General features: G+C 53.9%; 1 protein-coding gene and 1 long non-coding RNA gene across 4 annotated transcripts in view; one reads left to right on the plus strand and one right to left on the minus strand.

Moving 5' to 3' along the window:
* Positions 1-271: 271 nt before the first annotated feature.
* On the plus strand, positions 272-10,992 carry XIRP1 (xin actin binding repeat containing 1). 2 transcript variants are annotated; one of them, XM_073023345.1, is made up of 3 exons: positions 272-633; positions 3,526-6,965; positions 7,393-10,992. In XM_073023345.1, the coding sequence occupies exons 2-3, from the start codon at positions 3,606-3,608 to the stop codon at positions 7,399-7,401; spliced, it is 3,369 nt and encodes a 1,122-aa protein (XP_072879446.1). In that variant the 5' UTR covers positions 272-633; positions 3,526-3,605; the 3' UTR covers positions 7,402-10,992. The 2 variants fall into 2 exon arrangements, with proteins under 2 accessions (XP_072879446.1, XP_007969908.3); XM_007971717.3 differs by having other exon boundaries at positions 3,526-10,992.
* A 276-nt stretch (positions 10,993-11,268) lies between these two features.
* LOC140713458 (uncharacterized) overlaps positions 11,269-19,386 on the minus strand; it is a 32,585-nt gene continuing 24,467 nt past the window's right edge. For both annotated transcript variants that reach the window (XR_012095531.1, XR_012095530.1), the window contains 2 exons: positions 15,252-15,471; positions 11,269-11,708 (listed from right to left, as the gene is read on the minus strand). This is a non-coding gene — a long non-coding RNA (uncharacterized lncRNA). The remainder of the gene's footprint in view (positions 11,709-15,251; positions 15,472-19,386) is intronic.

Raw genomic sequence — 19,386 nt, forward strand, 5'->3', positions numbered from 1 at the left:
AGAGCTGAGCTTCACACTCAGAGGTATTCAGGCTCAGAACAGAGGAGGAGAGGCCCAGCCTGCCCTCAGGAGACCTCCAGTCTCCTGGCACAGTGGGTGGAGACACGTCAGGAAGAGTCAGAGGCAGGACCAGAGTAGAGTGATGGGGGCTCACAAGACGGGGGCAAGCTGTCCAAGGTGTCAGATGCCCCTTCTTATTCACTCTCTCAAAATAGCCTGGGACACCCCCAACCCCACAACCCAGCTGAGTCACTGACCCCAATCCCCAGATCAGACTTTGGATGAATGAAGCTTCTCCCCCTCTGTTTCCCCTCCCCAGCCCAAAGGACATGTAATTGATTCCCCAGGATGGAAGAGTGACTTCCACAAGACCTAAAAATAACCAAACCACTTAATACTCTGAACATAGCCTCTCCCGCCCGCCCCCACCACGGCCCACCCACTAGCCAGCAAGATAAAGGCAGCTGCTGGGGCTGGCAGGGGACAGAGACCTGGAGCCAGGGCAGCAAGCAGGTGTCTGTTGGAGCCAGCAGAACAGAACCAATTTGAACAAGAACCTCGAGAGGAACGACGAACCCTGAGACCACAGCTGCTACAGACCCCAAACACCCCATCAGCCAAGAGAGACGCTCGGTGAGTAACCTACGTCTCTGTCCTTCCACGGCAGGGCTGGCGTTCACAGCTGGGATCCCCTGCCCTCCTGGAATGGACGTATTAGGGCTGGCTCTGAGTGGGGGAAGGAGATTGAGGGGCATGCATGGGAGGAGGTGAGTGGAAATCTCAGATATAAAGAACCCACAAAGGAGGTAAAGACAGTGTGAGCCCCATGGGAGCTCTCAGAGTGGCTGCCACAGGCCTGAAGCTAGCAGAAAGGATAGGCTCCTGCCAGGCTGGCATGATCCAGAAAGGCCTGGAGTTGTGATTTTTAAAATACAGGTATGAAATGCCTCAGGCTTCGGGGCTTCCTCCCAGGGAAGCCTCAGGCAGGCCCAGGGTCTGGAGGAAGGAGGAACAGAAGAGAGGCAGGAGCAGGGGCTGTAGGTGGGCCTGAGTGTGCATTGCTAGAACAAGCCCCATGCCTAGTTGCTGTGGATGACACTCTCGGCATATCTGGCCCAGGGATAGCTCCCAGGGGCTGGCCAGAGCCCAGCTCCCTACGTATCGTAGCCTAAAACCTGGGGTGGAATTTGGACTCTGCCCATGGTCTTGCCCAGTGGGAAAGCCCTCAGGGCAGATCTGGGGCGCTCAGGGGAGGGAGACCGGATCTGAATTTGCCCAGATGTAAAGACATATGGAGCCAGCTGGGCCAAGGAGGAGGTAACCTGAGGACAGCAGTGGGACCATCCTGAGAGGCTGGCCCAGCCCTAGGAGACCAAGGTTTAGGACAATTCTTGGGGTCACCCCACCTAAGTCTGGTCCCAGTTATGAATTCTGTCCTGACTCTACACTTGCCCCAGGAGTCTCAAGCCAGGCAAGGATGGTGGTGGGAAGGCCAGGAGTCAGGAGGCATGCTTCAGGCTTTGCTACTGCCTTGCTGAGCCTCCTTGGACAGCTCCTTTCCCCTCTTTGGCCCTCTGTTTCCCTATTTGAACAATAAGGGGTTTAGATTGAGTGATCTCTGAGGGTCCTTAGGCCTGACATCCCTGGACTCCATGATAGTAACTGTCTGTGGCCTTAGCAGAGATTCTGGAAATTCCTGGGGGCGGGGGTGGGGTGAAGCTGATGGTCTGCCCATGCCATCTGCTCAGGTCACCCTGCTGGTGACAGGATGGAGTGGAGGTGGAGACAGGCACAGGTTTACCTTGGGCAGGGGATCCTCGTTGGAGCTCAGAAATGAAAGAAAACCACGCAGAGCTTTGATGAGACTCAGGTTACAGGTTTCAGAGCTCACACTCCCCAAAGGTTCTGATGTCTTTGGTGGACATGCCGGGGTGGGCATGGGGTCAGCAGGTCTCGGTTTCCTCTCTCCTCCTTCTGAGGTAGCCATAGGGAGGAAGTCCTGCCCCACTTGCTGCCAGTACTTCCCTCCAGCGCAGACTCCTTTGGCCAGGGAAGGTGTCCAGGTTCTAGCACCTGGTTGGACTGCAGCCCAGGGGCCTGACACCAGCCCAGAAGGCAGGATAGGGGAGCCCAGGGTAACGAAGGAGAGGAGGTGAGCCAAGGGCACTGAGGATCCCCACTGGCTGGGCCTCAGCCTCCCTCTGAGCCCAGGGCTGCTGTTCTGAGGCCAGAACCTCAGCTATATTTAGCACCCTGTGTGGTGCAGAGCAGTGGGTCAGGAGCAGCGGGAGGGGGCACATGCTTCCCATTCTTTCCCTACTGGCCTCTGGGGACTGTTAGTACACCTGTCACAAGACAGATAAGACATACATGGACAGAGACCAGAGAAGGGCTTGAGGGGTGGGAGGCCATTGAGGGGTGGGGGTGGAGCCAGGGAGAGGCTGAGCTGGGGTGGCCATGAGGCCTGCAGGGGTAGGGCTTAGCCTGAAGCCCCCCTGAGTTCGAGCCCCTGAAGCTGTGCTTGCTTGCTTAGAGAGCGGTCTCCAGGGGCAAGGGGCAGAGCTGTCTCTGCAGAAAGGACCCTGGTCCCATGGTCCGCTCCCCGGTAGGTGTCACCCTCACATCCTCCGAGGGGTGCCTGCTGGGGAATAGATTGGTCCTATGGCCAATAAAAAAGCTTTACACCTCCTACCCTCTTATGTCCTGGGCCCATGCCCTAAATGGAGTCTAGGGACCCCAAGCCAGCACTGCCTTCCACTTATTCACCAAGATCTGACTCTGGGCCTAAGTTCCCCCGTCTTTATTTATAAATGGTTGTGCTAAAAGACCTTTGAGATCCCCCTAGCTCAGACATTCTCAGTCTTGGAGTATAGTGCAGAAAACCCTGACCAGAGATTCAGAATTTGGATCTGGCCTAACCACGAGATATCTGATGAGCAGCTTCCCAGCTCTGATCCTCAACTGCTTCCACCCTAGCATGGGCTGTTGGCCTCTGCTTGCCTCCTTGGGCTTGGGAAAGGTTGCAGTGCGTTGACAGCTAAGAGATAAAAGTTAGGCAGCACTCCAGGTCAACATGGCAAGTCTGCCCTCTGGTGTTCTGCAAAGGAATCTCGTCTCCATGGGAAATCAGTCACCAGGTTAGAGACCTGTCCCTTCAAGGCTGGGACTCCAAAAGTCAGGATTCCCCCCGGCCACTCTCCTGGGAGTCTTCTAGGGCAACACTGATTTTTAACAAAGGAAGGCGAGGATGGGGCATGTCCAGTTAGGCATCCCTTATGGAGCTAAAGGAAAGAGTGTCATGTCCAGTTGTCCCATGGTTGCTCCGTAGCAACCCAGGAGATGTAGGGAAAACAGGAACCCACTGTGATTAATGGGTCCATATGTCCTAAGTTCAAGACCTGTTGCCCACAACAGGCAGCAAAGTGAAACCCAGGCCAGGCACATAAAGAGAGGCAAGGAGTCTCTAAGTGTAAGTCACCCAGAGCTACTCTGACCCTGAGCCCTGTTTACTGCCATTTCTCCCAGCATCCAGCCTCTACCCTGCTGAACATCTAAATCTAAGGCCCCCCATCCCATCCTCATCTCTGCCCCTTCTTCTCAGAAGGATGGCCGACGCCCAGACACAGGTGGCCCCCACACCAACCATGAGGATGGCAACTGCAGAGGACCTGCCCCTCCCTCCACCCCCAGCCCTGGATGACCTGCCACTGCCACCACCCAAGGAGTCCTTCTCCAAGTTCCACCAGCAGCGGCAAGCTAGTGAACTCCGCCGCCTCTACAGGCACATCCACCCTGAGCTCCGCAAGAATCTGGCCGAGGCTGTGGCCGAGGATCTGGCCGAGGTCCTGGGCTCTGAGGAACCCACTGAGGGTGACGTTCAGTGCATGCGATGGATCTTTGAGAACTGGCGACTGGATGCCATTGGAGATCACGAGAGGCCAGCTGCCAAGGAGCCTGTGCCGGGTGGTGACGTCCAGGCCACCTCCCGCAAGTTTGAGGAAGGCTCCTTTGCCAATAGCACAGACCAGGAGCCAACCAGGCCCCAGCCAAGTGGAGGGGACGTTCGTGCAGCCCGCTGGCTATTTGAGACAAAGCCACTGGATGAGCTGACAGGGCAGGCCAAGGAACTGGAGGCCACTGTGAGGGAGCCTGCAGCCAGCGGAGATGTGCAGGGTACCAGGATGCTCTTTGAGACACGGCCGCTGGACCGCCTGGGCTCCCGCCCCTCCCTGCAGGAGCAGAGCCCCTTGGAACTGCGCTCAGAGATCCAGGAGCTGAAGGGTGATGTGAAAAAGACAGTGAAGCTCTTCCAAACGGAGCCCCTGTGCGCCATCCAGGATGCAGAGGGTGCCATCCATGAGGTCAAGGCCGCGTGCCGGGAGGAGATCCAAAGCAACGCGGTGAGGTCTGCCCGCTGGCTCTTTGAGACCCGGCCTCTGGACGCCATCAACCAGGACCCCAGCCAGGTGCGGGTGATCCGGGGGATTTCCCTGGAGGAGGGGTCCCGGCCCGATGTCAGTGCAACTCGCTGGATCTTTGAGACACAGCCCCTGGATGCCATCCGGGAGATCTTAGTAGATGAGAAGGACTTTCAGCCATCCCCAGACCTTATCCCACCTGGTCCAGATGTTCAGCAGCAGCGGCATCTGTTTGAGACCCGAGCGCTGGACACTCTGAAGGGGGATGAGGAGGCTGGAGCAGAGGCCCCACCCAAAGAGGAAGTGGTCCCTGGTGATGTCCGCTCCACCCTGTGGCTATTTGAAACAAAGCCCCTGGATGCTTTCAGAGACAAGGTCCAAGTGGGTCACCTACAGCGAGTGGATCCCCAGGACGGTGAGGGGCATCTATCCAGTGACAACTCCTCAGCACTGCCCTTCTCTCAGAGTGCCCCCCAGAGGGATGGGCTAAAGGGGGACGTGAAGACTTTTAAGAACCTTTTTGAGACCCTTCCCTTGGACAGCATTGGACAGGGTGAGGTTCTGGCCCATGGGAGTCCAAGCAGAGAAGAAGGAACTGATTCTGCTGGGCAGGCCCAGGGCATAGGGTCCCCAGTGTATGCCATGCAGGACAGCAAGGGCCGCCTCCATGCCCTGACCTCTGTTAGCAGAGAGCAGATAGTTGGAGGTGATGTCCAAGGCTACAGGTGGATGTTTGAGACACAGCCCCTAGCCCAGCTCGGCCGAAGCCCCAGTACCATCGATGTGGTGCGGGGCATCACCCGGCAGGAAGTGGTGGCTGGGGATGTTGGCACTGCTCGGTGGCTTTTTGAGACCCAGCCCCTGGAGATGATCCACCAACGGGAGCAGCAGGAACGACAGAAAGAAGAGGGGAAGAGTCAGGGAGACCCCCAGCCTGCGGCACCCTCCAAAGGCGATGTGCAGACCATCCGGTGGTTGTTCGAGACTTGCCCAATGAGTGAGTTGGCCGAAAAGCAGGGGTCAGAGGTCACAGATCCCACAGCCAAGGCTGAGGCACAGTCCTGCACCTGGATGTTCAAGCCCCAACCCGTGGACAGGCCAGTGGGCTCCAGGGAGCAGCACCTGCAGGTTAGCCAGGTCCCGGCTGGGGAAAGACAGACAGACAGACATGTCTTTGAGACCGAGCCTCTTCAGGCCTCAGGTCGTCCCTGCGGAAGAGGGCCTGTGAGATACTGCAGCCGTGTGGAGATCCCTTCAGGGCAGGTGTCTCGTCAGAAGGAGGTTTTCCAGGCCCTGGAGGCAGGCAAGAAGGAAGAACAGCAGCCCCGGGTAATCGCTGGGTCCATCCCTGCGGGTTCTGTCCACAAGTTCACTTGGCTTTTTGAGAATTGCCCCATGGACTCCCTGGCAGCTGAGAGCATCCGAGGGGGCAACCTCCTGGAAGAGCAGCCCATGAGCCCCTCAGGCAACAGGATGCAAGAGAACCAGGAGACTGCAGCTGAGGGGACCCTGCGGACTCTGCATGCCACACCTGGCATCCTGCACCATGGAGGCATCCTCATGGAGGCCCGAGGGCCAGGGGAGCTCTGTCTTGCCAAGTATGTGCTCTCGGGCACAGGGCAGGGACACCCCTATATACGAAAGGAGGAGCTGGTGTCCGGTGAACTTCCCAGGATCATCCGCCAAGTCCTGCGCCGGCCAGATGTGGACCAGCAGGGGCTGCTGGTGCAGGAAGAGCCAACTGGCCAGCTCCAACTCAAGCCGCTGAGGCTGCCAGCTCCAGGCGGCAGTGGGAGTATTGAAGACATGGACCCTGAGCTCCAGCAGCTGCTGGCTTGTGGTCTCAGGGCCTCCGTGGCAAGAACTGGGCTGGTGATGCAGGAGACAGAGCAGGGCCTGGTTGCACTGACTGCCTATTCTCTGCAGCCTCGGCTAACTAGCAAGGCCTCCAAGAGGAGCAGCGTGCAGCTGTTGGCCAGCTGCATAGACAAAGGAGACCTGAGTGGCCTGCACAGTCTGCGGTGGGAGCCCCCGGCTGACCCGAGTCCAGTGCCAGCCAGCGAGGGGGGCCAGAGCCTGCCCCCAGCTGAGAGCATCATCCATGTTCCCCCACTGGACCCCAGCATGGGGATGGGGCATCTGAGAGCCTCAGGGCAAGCTATCCCTTGCCCTCCTCAGTCCATTGGAAAGGCAGTCCCTCTGGCTGGGGAAGCTGCAGCACCAGCCCAGTTGCAAAACACAGAAAAGCAGGAAGACAGTCACTCTGGACAGAAAGGGATGGCAGTCTTGGGAAAGTCAGAAGGAGCCACTACTACCTCTCCGGGGCCTGGGGCCCCAGACCTCCTGGCCGCCATGCAGAGTCTGCGTATGGCAACAGCTGAAGCCCAGAGCCTGCACCAGCAAGTTCTGAATAAGCACAAGCAGGGCCCCACCCCCGCAGCCACTTCCAACCCCATCCAGGACGGTCTTCGGAAAGCTGGGGCTACCCAAAGCAACATCAGGCCTGGGGGTGGAACTGATCCCCGGATCCCAGCAGCCCCCAGAAAGGTCAGTGGGGAAGAGCAAGCACTGCCCAGAGGGCTGCCTGGGGGGTGGGTGACAACTCAGGACGGCATCTACACCGCTCACCCCGTGAGGACCTCTGACCCACCAGGGGCTGTCCAGCCTTCTGAGAGGGAACCCCAGTCAAGGCGCAGGGAGACTGCCCTCTCAGTCCAGGCTCCCCGCCCACTCCAGGGAGGCCCAGGTCAGAGTACTGGGCCAGGGCGGGAGGAGCCTGGGGGCCGCGCACAGATGGCCTGGGGGCCTCCAGGGAAGTTGATGGCAGAAGTCTGCCCAGGGGACCTCCAAGCTGCAGAGACCACCCTGAAGACTGCCCCTCTAGGCAGCCACAATCTGGCCTCTGGGCCCCAAGCCGCAGGTGCCAGCCCGCACCCTCATAATGCCTTTGTTCCTCCTCCTCCTACTCTCCCAGCTGCTGTGACAGGACCTGACTTTCCAGCCGGAGCCCGCCGTGATGAGGACTCCATCCAGCAGGCCTCTGAGCCCCTGAAGGACCCCCTTCTTCACCCCCACAGCAGCCCTGCTGGCCAGAAAACCCCTGGAGGGTCACAGACAAAGACCTCAAAACTGGAGCCCACCATGCCCCCAAAGAAGAAGCCGCAGCTGCCCCCTAAACCTGCACACCTAACCCAGAGCCACCCTCCTCAGAGGCTGCCCAAGCCCTTGCCTGTATCTCCCAGCTTTTCCACAGAGGTGGGGCAAAGGGAACACCAACGAGGTGAGACAGATGCAGCCATCCCTCAGCCAGTCAAGGTTCCCACCACTGTAGGCCAGGGCCACATACCTCTGGCCAGATGCCCCAGTGGACATAGCCAGCCCAGTCCCCAACATGGCTTCAGCACCACGGCACCCAGGCCCACCAACAATCAGGCTACAGGCAGCAATGCCCAGAGCTCTGAACCCCCCGAGCTCAATGCCCTCAACCGTGATCCCACCTCACAGCAGTGGGGCCCCAGCACCTCAGGAGAGCAGCCCATGGAAGGTTCCCACCAAGGGGCCCCTGAGAGCCCTGAGAGTCTGCAAAGAAACCAGAAAGAGCTCCAGGGCCTCCTGAACCAGGTGCAAGCCCTTGAGAAGGAGGCCGCAAGCAGTGTGGATGTGCAGGCCCTGCGGAGGCTGTTTGAGGCTGTGCCCCAGCTGGGAGGGGCTGCTCCTCAGGCTCCCGCTGCCCACCAAAAACCTGAGGCCTCAGTGGAGCAGGCATTTGGGGAACTGACACGGGTCAGCACGGAGGTCGCTCGACTGAAGGAACAGACCTTGGCAAGGATGCTGGACATTGAAGAGGCTGTGCACAAGGTACTCAGCTCCATGTCTAGCCTCCAGCCTGAGGCCAGCGCCAGCGGCCACTTCCAGGGACCTCCAAAAGACCACAGTGCCCACAAGATCAGTGTCACAGTCAGCAGTAGTGCCAGGCCCAGTGGCTCAGGCCAGGAGGTCGGGGGTCAGACTGCAGTTGAGAACCAAACCAAGGTTGGATGCCACACTGAGGCCCAGAGTCAAGTCAAGATCAGAAATCACACAGAGGCCAGAGGTCACGCAGCCTCGACTGCCCCTTCCACCAGGAGGCAGGAGACATCAAGAGAAGATTTGTGCCTCCCTCGGGTCTTACCTTCCAGTCGAGATTCGCCCTCCTCCCCAACATTTATCTCCATCCAGTCAGCCACAAGGAAGCCTCTAGAGACTTCTAGCTTTAAGGGTAACCCTGATATCTCAGTGAAAAGCACACAAGCGGCTCAGGACATAGGCCAGGCCCTGCTCCACCAGAAAGGTGTCCAAGACAAGGCTGGGAAGAAGGACATCACCCAGTGCTCTGTGCAACCTGAGCCTGCCCCTCCCTCAGCAAGTCCCCTGCCCAGAGGGCGGCAAAAGAGTGTTCTGGAGCTACAGACTGGGCCAGGGAGCTCACAGCACTATGGAGCCATGAGAACCGTGACTGAGCAGTATGAGGAGGTGGACCAGTTTGGGAACACAGTCCTCATGTCTTCCACCACAGTCACCGAGCAGGCAGAGCCACCCAGGAGCCCAGGCTCCCACCTCGGGCTCCACGCCTCCCCCTTGCTGAGGCAGTTCCTGCACAGCCCAGCTGGGTTCAGCAGTGACCTGACAGAAGCTGAGATGGTGCAGGTGTCCTGCAGCTACTCCCAGCCAGCTACCCAGTGAGGCCCACCGCCTCCCACCACACCTGCCACCTGTTCCTGGCCTCCACTGCCCCAGGACTGAGGTGGGTGCCTGCCTTCTGCACACTGGAGCAAGGACCAAGAGGAAAGGGCATCTTCAGAGGATTACTGTGGGCCATTTCCCTTTCATCACTTCTTTCAATAGGCCCAGTTCTTCCAAATGGAAAAAGAAAGGTCTGGAAGAGGCCCACTGAGTAGCATAGGCGTGTGGGTAGGACGGGGGCTCCCAGCTACGTCCTTGTGGAGGATGTAATATGTACAGACACACACATGTTTCTCACACAGGCCTGGCCCATGCATGGACATGTGTGAATCTGCACACCACTGCCTGAGTTGGAGTCCCCCAGAGTGTCCCCCTACCCAGAGTTTTAATTTTTTTTTTTATTAGTCTGAATGCTCCCAGCCATCTGCTCCTTAATCTCTGGAGAGGAACAGAGCCAACTGGACACAGCGTTGGTCTCTGTTTGGAATCACTGTGAGGTCTCCAGAAGGACCTGGCCGCCAGCCCCTTCATCACCATCTCCATCATTCAGCTGGTCATCTGGTGGCCCAAAGGTCACACAAAGAGTCAGCAATCAGCATATCCCTAGAAGCCAAATGCACTGCCTTTCTCTGTCCCCACAACTGTCCCCCACTCTGCACCCCAAATGGGAAGCATACGGTCTGAATAAATCCAAGTTTTATTCTCTATTCTGTGCGTGTCTGACTGTGTGTACATCTGTTCCAGTCTGTGTTCCCACTGCAGGGGGAGAAAACAGCCACAACCTCCAGGTGCCTCGTCTTCCTAGCAACAGCAGTGTGGGAAGGCTCTAAAAGCCACCCCTTCTCCTCCATCTTGGCTGGCAACCAGAAATGCCCTGCCCACACTTCTAGTCTCCTTGCCCCTATCCCCATTACACACACACACACACACACATACACACAAACACACACACACACACACAGTGCTGCCCTCTCTATCTCGACCTCCCCTCCTGGATGTTCTTGAACACCATCCTGGAGGGGTTCTTAGAATCCTGCCCCAGAGTTGGAGAGCAGCCATTCAGGCCTGGGAAGCGGGAGGAACTCATGCCAGGAGAATTCCTCTGCCCAAGATGTCTGGGTCACTTCTGCCTGTTCAGCCCAGGTGTCGTGTGCCAAGCAGGGGTTCCTGGGAAATGGAATGCACAGATCCTGGCCTAGAAAGTCAGGACGTTTTGGTGAAGGGCCCTTTTCAAGTTGTCTTTCAAAAATCACTAAGCATCTTCTGTGTTCCAGGCCTGTTCTAGGCAATGGGGATACAGAGGTGAGGTCCAATGGGGTCCCGCTTTCAGGGAACTTTTTAGAATGAGGAGACAGAGAAAATATATAAGAAAAATTAGATCAGGAATAGGGTGATGCATCTGATTAGGCCACTCTCCCATTTTGGGATAAAAGTCTTAAAATGTGGTCATGCAACAATGGCAGGTGATTGCCTTAGACTGCGGCGTGGCCAAGGCAGGGCTCTCTAAGGAAAAAACACCTCAGCTGAGATCTAAATGACAAAGAGCAACTATGTTGGAAGCATGCTAGGTAGAGGGAACAGCACTTGCAAAGACCCCGAGGTGGAATAAATTTAGTTCCTGGATTTCCTGGATACCCAGGTGTTTGAAACTAGGTTTGCCTCACACCAAGTTTATGTGGAAAGTTACTCACACTTTGCTTCAATGGAAGAGACAGGCCCTATCCTACCCCTAACCCAGGGCCTAACCCTCCACAACCCTCACAGGCCCCTCATTGCCTGCTCAGCCAATATGCGTAGGGTTCTCCTGGGACAACACAGCTCTGATCTGGAAGGAGCCTGTGCCCTGTGGGAGACTGTGCTGTGTCGAGAATAATCAAGGTACCAAATCCACCTGCTTGGGCCTGGTACACAAATCTTGTTGATCCCCTGCCTTCTGCGGGATCTCACTTGATTACAGGGCCCAGCAGCCTATATGGGCAATGACCTTGAGCAGTCGGATAAATAACTCCCACATGCTTAGCGTTCCAATAATGGAACGCTAGAAAGTATAAAGAGCTTGAAGCTATGCCTGGCATCTGGAACTCAAAGACATTCACTTTTAGTATTATCGTAATTAAAAAAAAATACATATCTTCTTTCTTACCTCCAGGGGAATCCCTGTCTCGTTCATCTTGGTACCTCTTTACAAGTGCCTAGAAGGCACTCCATAAATGTCAAATAAATGAATGCATAAATGAATGAAATGATTGAGGAAATCTGCCGATTCATCCAAGTGACTTTTATCGAGCACCTCATTCATGCCAGGCTCTGTTCAGGGTGCTGACGACAGAGATGAACAAGGCAGAATTTCTGCCTCAGCTTATGGAACTTGGGTTTCAAGAGGGAAGACAATATAGGTAGAAGCAGACAAGATAATTTTAGAGGGGAGAAATACTGTGAAGGAAATAAAACACAAAGTCCAAGAGGGAAATGTTGGCAGTTCCTTCAACTTGGGTGGTCAGGGAAGGCGTCTCAGCGGAGGTGACCCGAATGACAGAAGACTCAGTCCAGTTGGTTGGAGATGGCGGCCTGAGGGGAAGAGTGGGGAGAGGTGGCTGGGCCGGTGGTGCGCGCCGGCGGCGAGTGCACAGAGAGAAGCGGCTTTTCCGCGAGGCCGCCCCGGGCGCCCTGCACACCTGCGGCCACGCGTGCCGCCGAGGAAGGGAGGGGCGGGCGGGGCTGAAGGCGCACCCCGCGGGAGGCGGAGCGTGTGGCGCCAAGACCCCGCCCCCGGAGCCCGCAGGAGGCGGAGCGCGTGGCGCCAAGACCCCGCCCCCGGAGCCTGCGGGAGGCGGAGCGTGTGGCGCCAAGACCCCGCCCCCGGAGCCCGCAGGAGGCGGAGCGTGTGGCGCCAAGACCCCGCCCCCGGAGCCCGCAGGAGGCGGAGCGTGTGGCGCCAAGACCCCGCCCCCGGAGCCCGCAGGGCGTGTTCCCACCGGCCGTCGCCGAGGCGACGATGAGAGCTAAGGGGCCGCCGAGTTCAGAACGCTCGGGCGGCGGCGGCTGTTGCTGGGAGACGTCCGGCAGGAGCGCAGCCAGGGCCTGGCTCTGCACTGCAGACGACGGACGCCAGGACGCGCCATCCTGGCCAGCCCTCTCGCTGAGGCTCCCTTCGGACTCCAGACGGAGAGCGGGTTCCCGTCCTCACCCATGTCTGGATCCTGCTCGGGACCTGCAGGACTGGGCGCCTCCTCCCTCGCTGGTACTCTCCGTCATTGCCTCTGTGTCCGGAATTTGTCCACCAGTCCCCATCTTCACCGCCATCACCATGTCTCAAGCCACCCTGCGTCCTCCCTTCCCTGGGGGATGAGGCACTGCCACAGCCTCCCCAATGATCCTCCTCCCTTTGCCCTGTGTGTCCTTACACTCTGTCCTCCACCAGGCAGCTGGAACTCTTATTAATAAGAGTTTACCAGATCCAGGCACTCCTGCATAAGACCCTCCACCGGCTCCCCAGCTCACTCAGTCTTAAACCCAAACTCCTCTCAGTGACCTGTAGGACCAGAATGACTTGCCTCTCTGCCTTCCTCTCCAACTTCGTTGGCCCCACTCTCCTCCTCACCCACATCACCCTAGTCACACTGTCTTTCTTGCCCTTCTCAGAACATACCAAGCTGATTCCTGCCTCCGGACCTTTGTACTTAATGAACCCTCTGGCTGAAAGTCTCTTCTCCCAGATGGTTAGTGGTTGAGCTCCTTCTCACTCAGGTCTCAGTTCCAATGTCTCTCCAGAAAGGCCTTTCTTGATCAGTCCTCCCCGCTTCCCCCATCTAAAGAGGCCCTTGTTTTCACGCTGCTTTATGTTTTCCCATATTTTCCTCTCACAATATGAAATTATCTTGCTCACTTATTCCCTTGTTTCTTAGTGTTCTAGGTATTATTTCTGCATAGCAAACCACCCCAAACAGGAATTTGGGACAGAGCACAGTTGGCATGGCTTGTTTCTGTGCCACAATGTTTGGGACGTCAGCAGGGATGTCAGCCAGAACACACACGTGTGGCCTCTCCATGTGGCCTGGGCTTCCCCACAATATGGCAATCTCTGGGTTGTCGAACTTCCTAAGTTGTAGTTCAGGGCTCCAAAGACATGTCCCATCTAACAAGGCAGAAGCTGTATCGCCTCTTATGACCTAGTCTCAGAAGTCATGAAAAATCACATCTGTACATCCCGTTGGTTACAAGTGAGTCACAAGTCTGCCCAGATTGAAAGGAAGGGGGTATTAGACATCACCTTTTGGTAGGCGAGAGGCAAAATTCTAGAACATGCATATGTTTTTGGAAAGTGACATCTCCACAGTCAGTCTTCCCCCCACTGAAGTAGCATTTCCATGAAGAACCACGTCTCATTTGATTTTTATTGCATCCCCAGTACTAGAATGCTGCCAGAACACATAGTAAGTGCTAAATTCATGTTTTAGAGTGAATACATGAAGGATTATCTTTCAAGAAGTCATTCAAGCCCAGCTCTTCTCCCTGCAAGTGTATTTCCTGTCCCAGCCCTTGATTTTGGCCTGATCTGCTCTGGAGAAAGCCCAGTGTTCATATTTGAGGGTGGGAGTCAAGACTATTATGGGGGTGGAGATGTGCACATAAAAACAGTTATTGGGGATTAAGAAGTAGGTAGCCAATGAGTTTCTGGGACAGTTTTCTACTGAAAGGGTATTGAAAACTTAGTCTGCTTTTCCCCATTCTTTATCCTGGAAATGTCCAAGTGAGGTGGTTTTGTCCTCCAGGCCATAGGGAGCAGGAAAGTGGCCCAACAAGAATGGAGCTTTGGGGAGGCAGCTCAGGCAGCAGGGGTGGGGTTAGAATGCCTGTTAAGAACAATCGCAGGATCTGGGCAAGAGGTGGCCCTGAAGCTGCCCACAAGCCTGTGAAGTTACTGGAAGTCTCCTTGCTTTGTTATTTGTGAAAGACCTTCCATTTGATCTTCCCAAAGTCCTGGAGCACATACAGGTTCTCCTCCTGTCTTCCTGTTTTCCAAGAGGGCTAGCAGCATCTGCCATTCACCGAAGCCAGAGAAGATAGCCCAGGCTTCTCCCTGCATTACCGCCTCATATCAGTGGGCTTTGGCTTCCCAAGTACGTCTTCCCCTTGCCCCCTGCTTCATTTCTACATTGATCTGTGAGCTCCAACATCCAACTGTACCGCAGCAACAGCCGCCTCATTTCTCTTCCCACCACCAGTGCCACCCCCAAACCATCAGTCCTCCAGTCCAGCCTTGCAGCAGCTTCTCACCACCTCTGTCACCTTAAAATCCACGCTTCTTAGGTCATTCAAGGCCCTTCCTGTGCAGCTGTTACTGTGTTTATGGCCTCCTCCGGGAGGGGAGAATTCTATCTTCTAGATCCGTTCATGTTCTTTCCAGGCTGTGTCACATCGCCCTGCTTTTACCCAGGGCCAACTCACCCATCCGGCACAGGGGGCAACAGTGCCTAGGGTCCACAATACTTTTAGAAACTCATGACAATGTTTTAACTGATTTTACTATCAGAAGGGAAAAACAAACTTTCAGGCCGAGGACATTGTTTGAATATATAACATTAACCTATTCGGCTTTATACCACCACAGTCGTAAAATATACTTTAAAATTTTTTTTTATGGAAAAGGAGCCCATTAAGGCAAAAGTACTTAGGGTCCACAAAAATCATCATGGGGCTCTGGTTTTGGTTATGCTGTCCCTCCCCGCAACCTGTGGCAGAGCTGCCTAGTTAGATGCCCAGCTAACTTCCGAAGAAAACTCTAGCAGAGGCTCTGCTCGGGAACCCTCAGGAACCACTCCCTGGTCCCAAATCAGGCGCTATGAGGACTGAGGTCCGTGCCCCAACCCCCACCTGCGTCCCGGAAGGCAGGCGCGCGGGTGCCCTGCTGCGGGCCAAGGGGGCGGTACTCGGATTTCGCTGGCTGCAGCTGGCCCGCCCGCCTGCCGGCTCCACCCGACCTAATCGGAAGAAGGAAGCGGGCCCTGAGCTGTTCTCTCCCTTCTTCCTCAAAAGCTCCGCCCACCACCCCCTCCCCCCTCCCCCCCTCCCCGCCCACTCCCCCCCCCCCCGCCGCGTTACGTTTCTTACGAAAAAGTGCTGCTGAGAATTCCCAGAAAGTCCCGGATATGAAGTCACTCGCGTGAGGTCACCAAGCCTGGTTCCAAGAATCAGAAGCTTGTTGGGGAGAAAGGAAAGCACAGAAAAAGAAGGAGCAGCGCTCGGAGTCGTGGCCGCGGCCAGGGTTGAGGGGCCGGCTAGCTCGGCAGGGTCCCAGGCGCCTCCACTCAGGCCTTGGCCGGTGTGATCCCTGGAAAAGTTCCAAAGGAAACTAGGCTTCACTACCATATTAGAGAAATGCCGACTGAACACAGAAATACCGATCCCTATTGACCAAGATCAAAAAGTCTGATACTGCATGGTGTCGGAGCAGATGGGGAAACAGCAGTGTTTATCCACTGTTGTCAGGGAGAGAGAACTGGCTGGGTCTGCCAGTCTGGAGAACAACTTGGAAATATGATCAGAATTTTAAATGAGCATACCTTTTGACCTAACAATCGCACGTCTAGGGATTTATCCTACTGAGAAATACAAGGATAAATGCTTGTGCTATGTTAGCAGCACATGGTTTCAGCTGCATGGTTTGAAATACTGAAGGTCAGAACCCACCTAGATGTCCATCATAGGAAATTAATCTAAAAAATGCCGTGGAATACTATGTGCTGTGAACAAGAATGAGGCAGCTGTTTATGAGCCAGCTCTGTGTTCCCCATTATGGTCTCTCTCTCTCTCTCTCTCTCTCTCTCTGTGTGTGTGTGTGTGTGTGTGTGTGTGTGTGTGTCAGAGTGTTGTTCTGCCGCCTGGGCAGGAGTGCAGTGGTGCAATCACAGCTCACTACACCCTTGACCTCCTGGGCTTAAGTGATCCTCCCACCTCAACCTTCAAAGTAGCTGGGACCACAGGTGCACGCCACCATGCCTAGATAATATTTTTCAATTTTTTGTAGAGATGGGGGTCTCACTATGTTGCCCAAGCAGGTCTTGAACTCCTGGGCTCAAGAGATCCACCCCCCTCAGCCTCCCAAAGTGCTGGGATTACAGCTGTGAGTGACCACACCTGGCCTGGTCATTTCTTAAAGGTATATATTCATTCAACAGACATGTATTGAGCACCTACAAAGTGCATGGCACATTGCAGATACTGGAAATAAAACAGAGAACAAAACAGCTTATGGGGATGGGGGAAAACAAGTAAAATGCATCAAGTCGTGATAAGTGCTATGGAGGAGACTCAGTCAGAGCAAGGGGTACAGAAAATGTCAGGGTTGTGCTATGTTAGAGTGGGTGGTCAGGGAAGGCCTCTGGGACAAGTTGATTTCGGAGCAGAGACCAGAATGATGGGAGAGAACGTCACCTCTCCGCCCGGTGTAGGGCCTAGCCTGTGCACAAGACTTTACTTGGACACGAAGACCAGCCAGGAGGCCAGCGAAGCTGAAGAGGAGCGGGCAGCGTCACAGTGGTGGGAGGAACGGTCTTGAAGGAGGGGACGAGGAAGATCAGGTAGGACTTCCTAGGCTTTTGTGAGGATTTTGGCTTTCATAGCCATTGGAGGTTCTTGCACAAAGAGGTGACGTGACTTGACTTAGGTTTTAAAGGATCCCTCTGGCTGCTGAGGGGAGACTACTACAGAGGGGCAAGGGTAGAATCCGGGAGCCCAGGAAGGAGGCTGCTGCAACCATGGGAGATACAGCGGGGCTGGACCAGGGTGGTAGGAGATGTCACCCAATGAATGATCTGCTTCTGGGTGAATTCTGATAGTAGAGCTGATAGGATTTGCTGATAGCCCCAGATCTAAGTATGAGAGAAAGAGGTGTGTGTAACTGTAAGTATGGAGTTATCTTTCATCAGGAGAGGGAAGCTGGTGGGAGGAGCAAGATTTTGGGGAACCGGGGTGAAGAATCAGTCTGAACTGCTCACATGGATTGGGAATTCCAGTGTGATGGAAACATGAGAGCTGTTTGGAATTTGTAGCAGAGAGGGTCCCAGGGAGAGACCGCTGGCACCCTGGAATTAAGAAATTTGCGGAGGGTTTAATAAACGGAGCCTTTAGAAAAGAGTAGCAGGATGTAGAGAAACCAGGAGGGTGGTGTAGGCCCCCAGGGCTAGTAAGAGTGGGTCCTTAACCATCCATAGTTCTGAAGGAGTGAGAAGAGGGAGTTGCTGGAACCTGGGGACAAAGATAACTGAAAGATAGCTGAGTGGAGAAGACAACATCCAAATTCATATGATTTCATCCAAGGAAGGGAATTTTTTTTTTTTAATTATACTTTTTTTTTAAAATTTATTTATTATTATTATACTTTAAGTTGTAGGGTACATGTGCACAACGTGCAGGTTTGTTACATATGTATACTTGTGCCATGTTGGTGTGCTGCACCCATCAACTCGTCATTTACATCAGGTATAACTCCCAATGCAATCCCTCCCGCCTCCCCCCTCCCCATGATAGGCCCCGGTGTGTGATGTTCCCCTCCCTGAGTCCAAGTGATCTCATTGTTCAGTTCCCACCTATGAGTGAGAACATGCGGTGTTTGGTTTTCTGTTCCTGTGATAGTGCTAAGAATGATGGTTTCCAGCTGCATCCATGTCCCTACAAAGGACACAAACTCATCCTTTTTTATGGCTGCATAGTATTCCATGGTGTATATGTGCCACATTTTCTTAATCCAGTCTGTCACTGATGGACATTTGGGTTGATTCCAAGTCTTTGCTATTGTGAATAGTGCTGCAATAAACATACGTGTGCATGTGTCTTTATAGCAGCATAATTTATAATCCTTTGGGTATATACCCAGTAATGGGATGGCTGGGTCATACGGTACATCTAGTTCTAGATCCTTGAGGAATCGCCATACTGTTTTCCATAATGGTTGAACTAGTTTACAATCCCACCAACAGTGTAAAAGTGTTCCTATTTCTCCACATCCTCTCCAGCACCTGTTGTTTCCTGACTTTTTAATGATTGCCATTCTAACTGGTGTGAGATGGTATCTCATTGTGGTTTTGATTTGCATTTCTCTGATGGCCAGTGATGATGAGCATTTTTTCATGTGTCTGTTGGCTGTATGAATGTCTTCTTTTGAGAAATGTCTGTTCATATCCTTTGCCCACTTTTTAATGGAGTTGTTTGTTTTTTTCTTGTAAATTTGTTTGAGTTCTTTGTAGGTTCTGGATATTAGCCCTTTGTCAGATGAGTAGATTGCAAAAATTTTCTCCCATTCTGTAGGTTGCCTGTTCACTCTGATGGTAGTTTCTTTTGCTGTGCAGAAGCTCTTTAGTTTAATGAGATCCCATTTGTCAATTTTGGCTTTTGCTGCCGTTGCTTTTGGTGTTTTAGACATGAAGTCTTTGCCCATGCCTATGTCCTGAATGGTACTACCTAGGTTTTCCTCTAGGATTTTTATGGTATTAGGTCTAACATTTAAGTCTCTAATCCATCTTGAATTAATTTTCGTATAAGGAGTAAGGAAAGGATCCAGTTTCAGCTTTCTACTTATGGCTAGCCAATTTTCCCAGCACCATTTATTAAATAGGGAATCCTTTCCCCATTTCTTGTTTCTCTCAGGTTTGTCAAAGATCAGATGGCTGTAGATGTGTGGTATTATTTCTGAGGACTCTGTTCTGTTCCATTGGTCTATATCTCGTTTTGGTACCAGTACCATGCTGTTTTGGTTACTGTAGCCTTGTAGTATAGTTTGAAGTCAGGTAGCGTGATGCCTCCAGCTTTGTTCTTTTGACTTAGGATTGTCTTGGAGATGCGGGCTCTTTTTTGGTTCCATATGAACTTTAAAGCAGTTTTTTCCAATTCTGTGAAGAAGCTCATTGGTAGCTTGATGGGGATGGCATTGAATCTATAAATTACCTTGGGCAGTATGGCCATTTTCACGATATTGATTCTTCCTATCCATGAGCATGGTATGTTCTTCCATTTGTTTGTGTCCTCTTTGATTTCACTGAGCAGTGGTTTGTAGTTCTCCTTGAAGAGGTCCTTTACATCCCTTGTAAGTTGGATTCCTAGGTATTTTATTCTCTTTGAAGCAATTGTGAATGGAAGTTCATTCCTGATTTGGCTCTCTGTTTGTCTGTTACTGGTGTGTAAGAATGCTTGTGATTTTTGCACATTAATTTTGTATCCTGAGACTTTGCTGAAGTTGCTTATCAGCTTA

This window comes from Chlorocebus sabaeus, chromosome 15, assembly GCF_047675955.1.
Source record: "Chlorocebus sabaeus isolate Y175 chromosome 15, mChlSab1.0.hap1, whole genome shotgun sequence".
In the NCBI taxonomy this organism is placed as follows: Eukaryota; Metazoa; Chordata; class Mammalia; order Primates; family Cercopithecidae; genus Chlorocebus; species Chlorocebus sabaeus.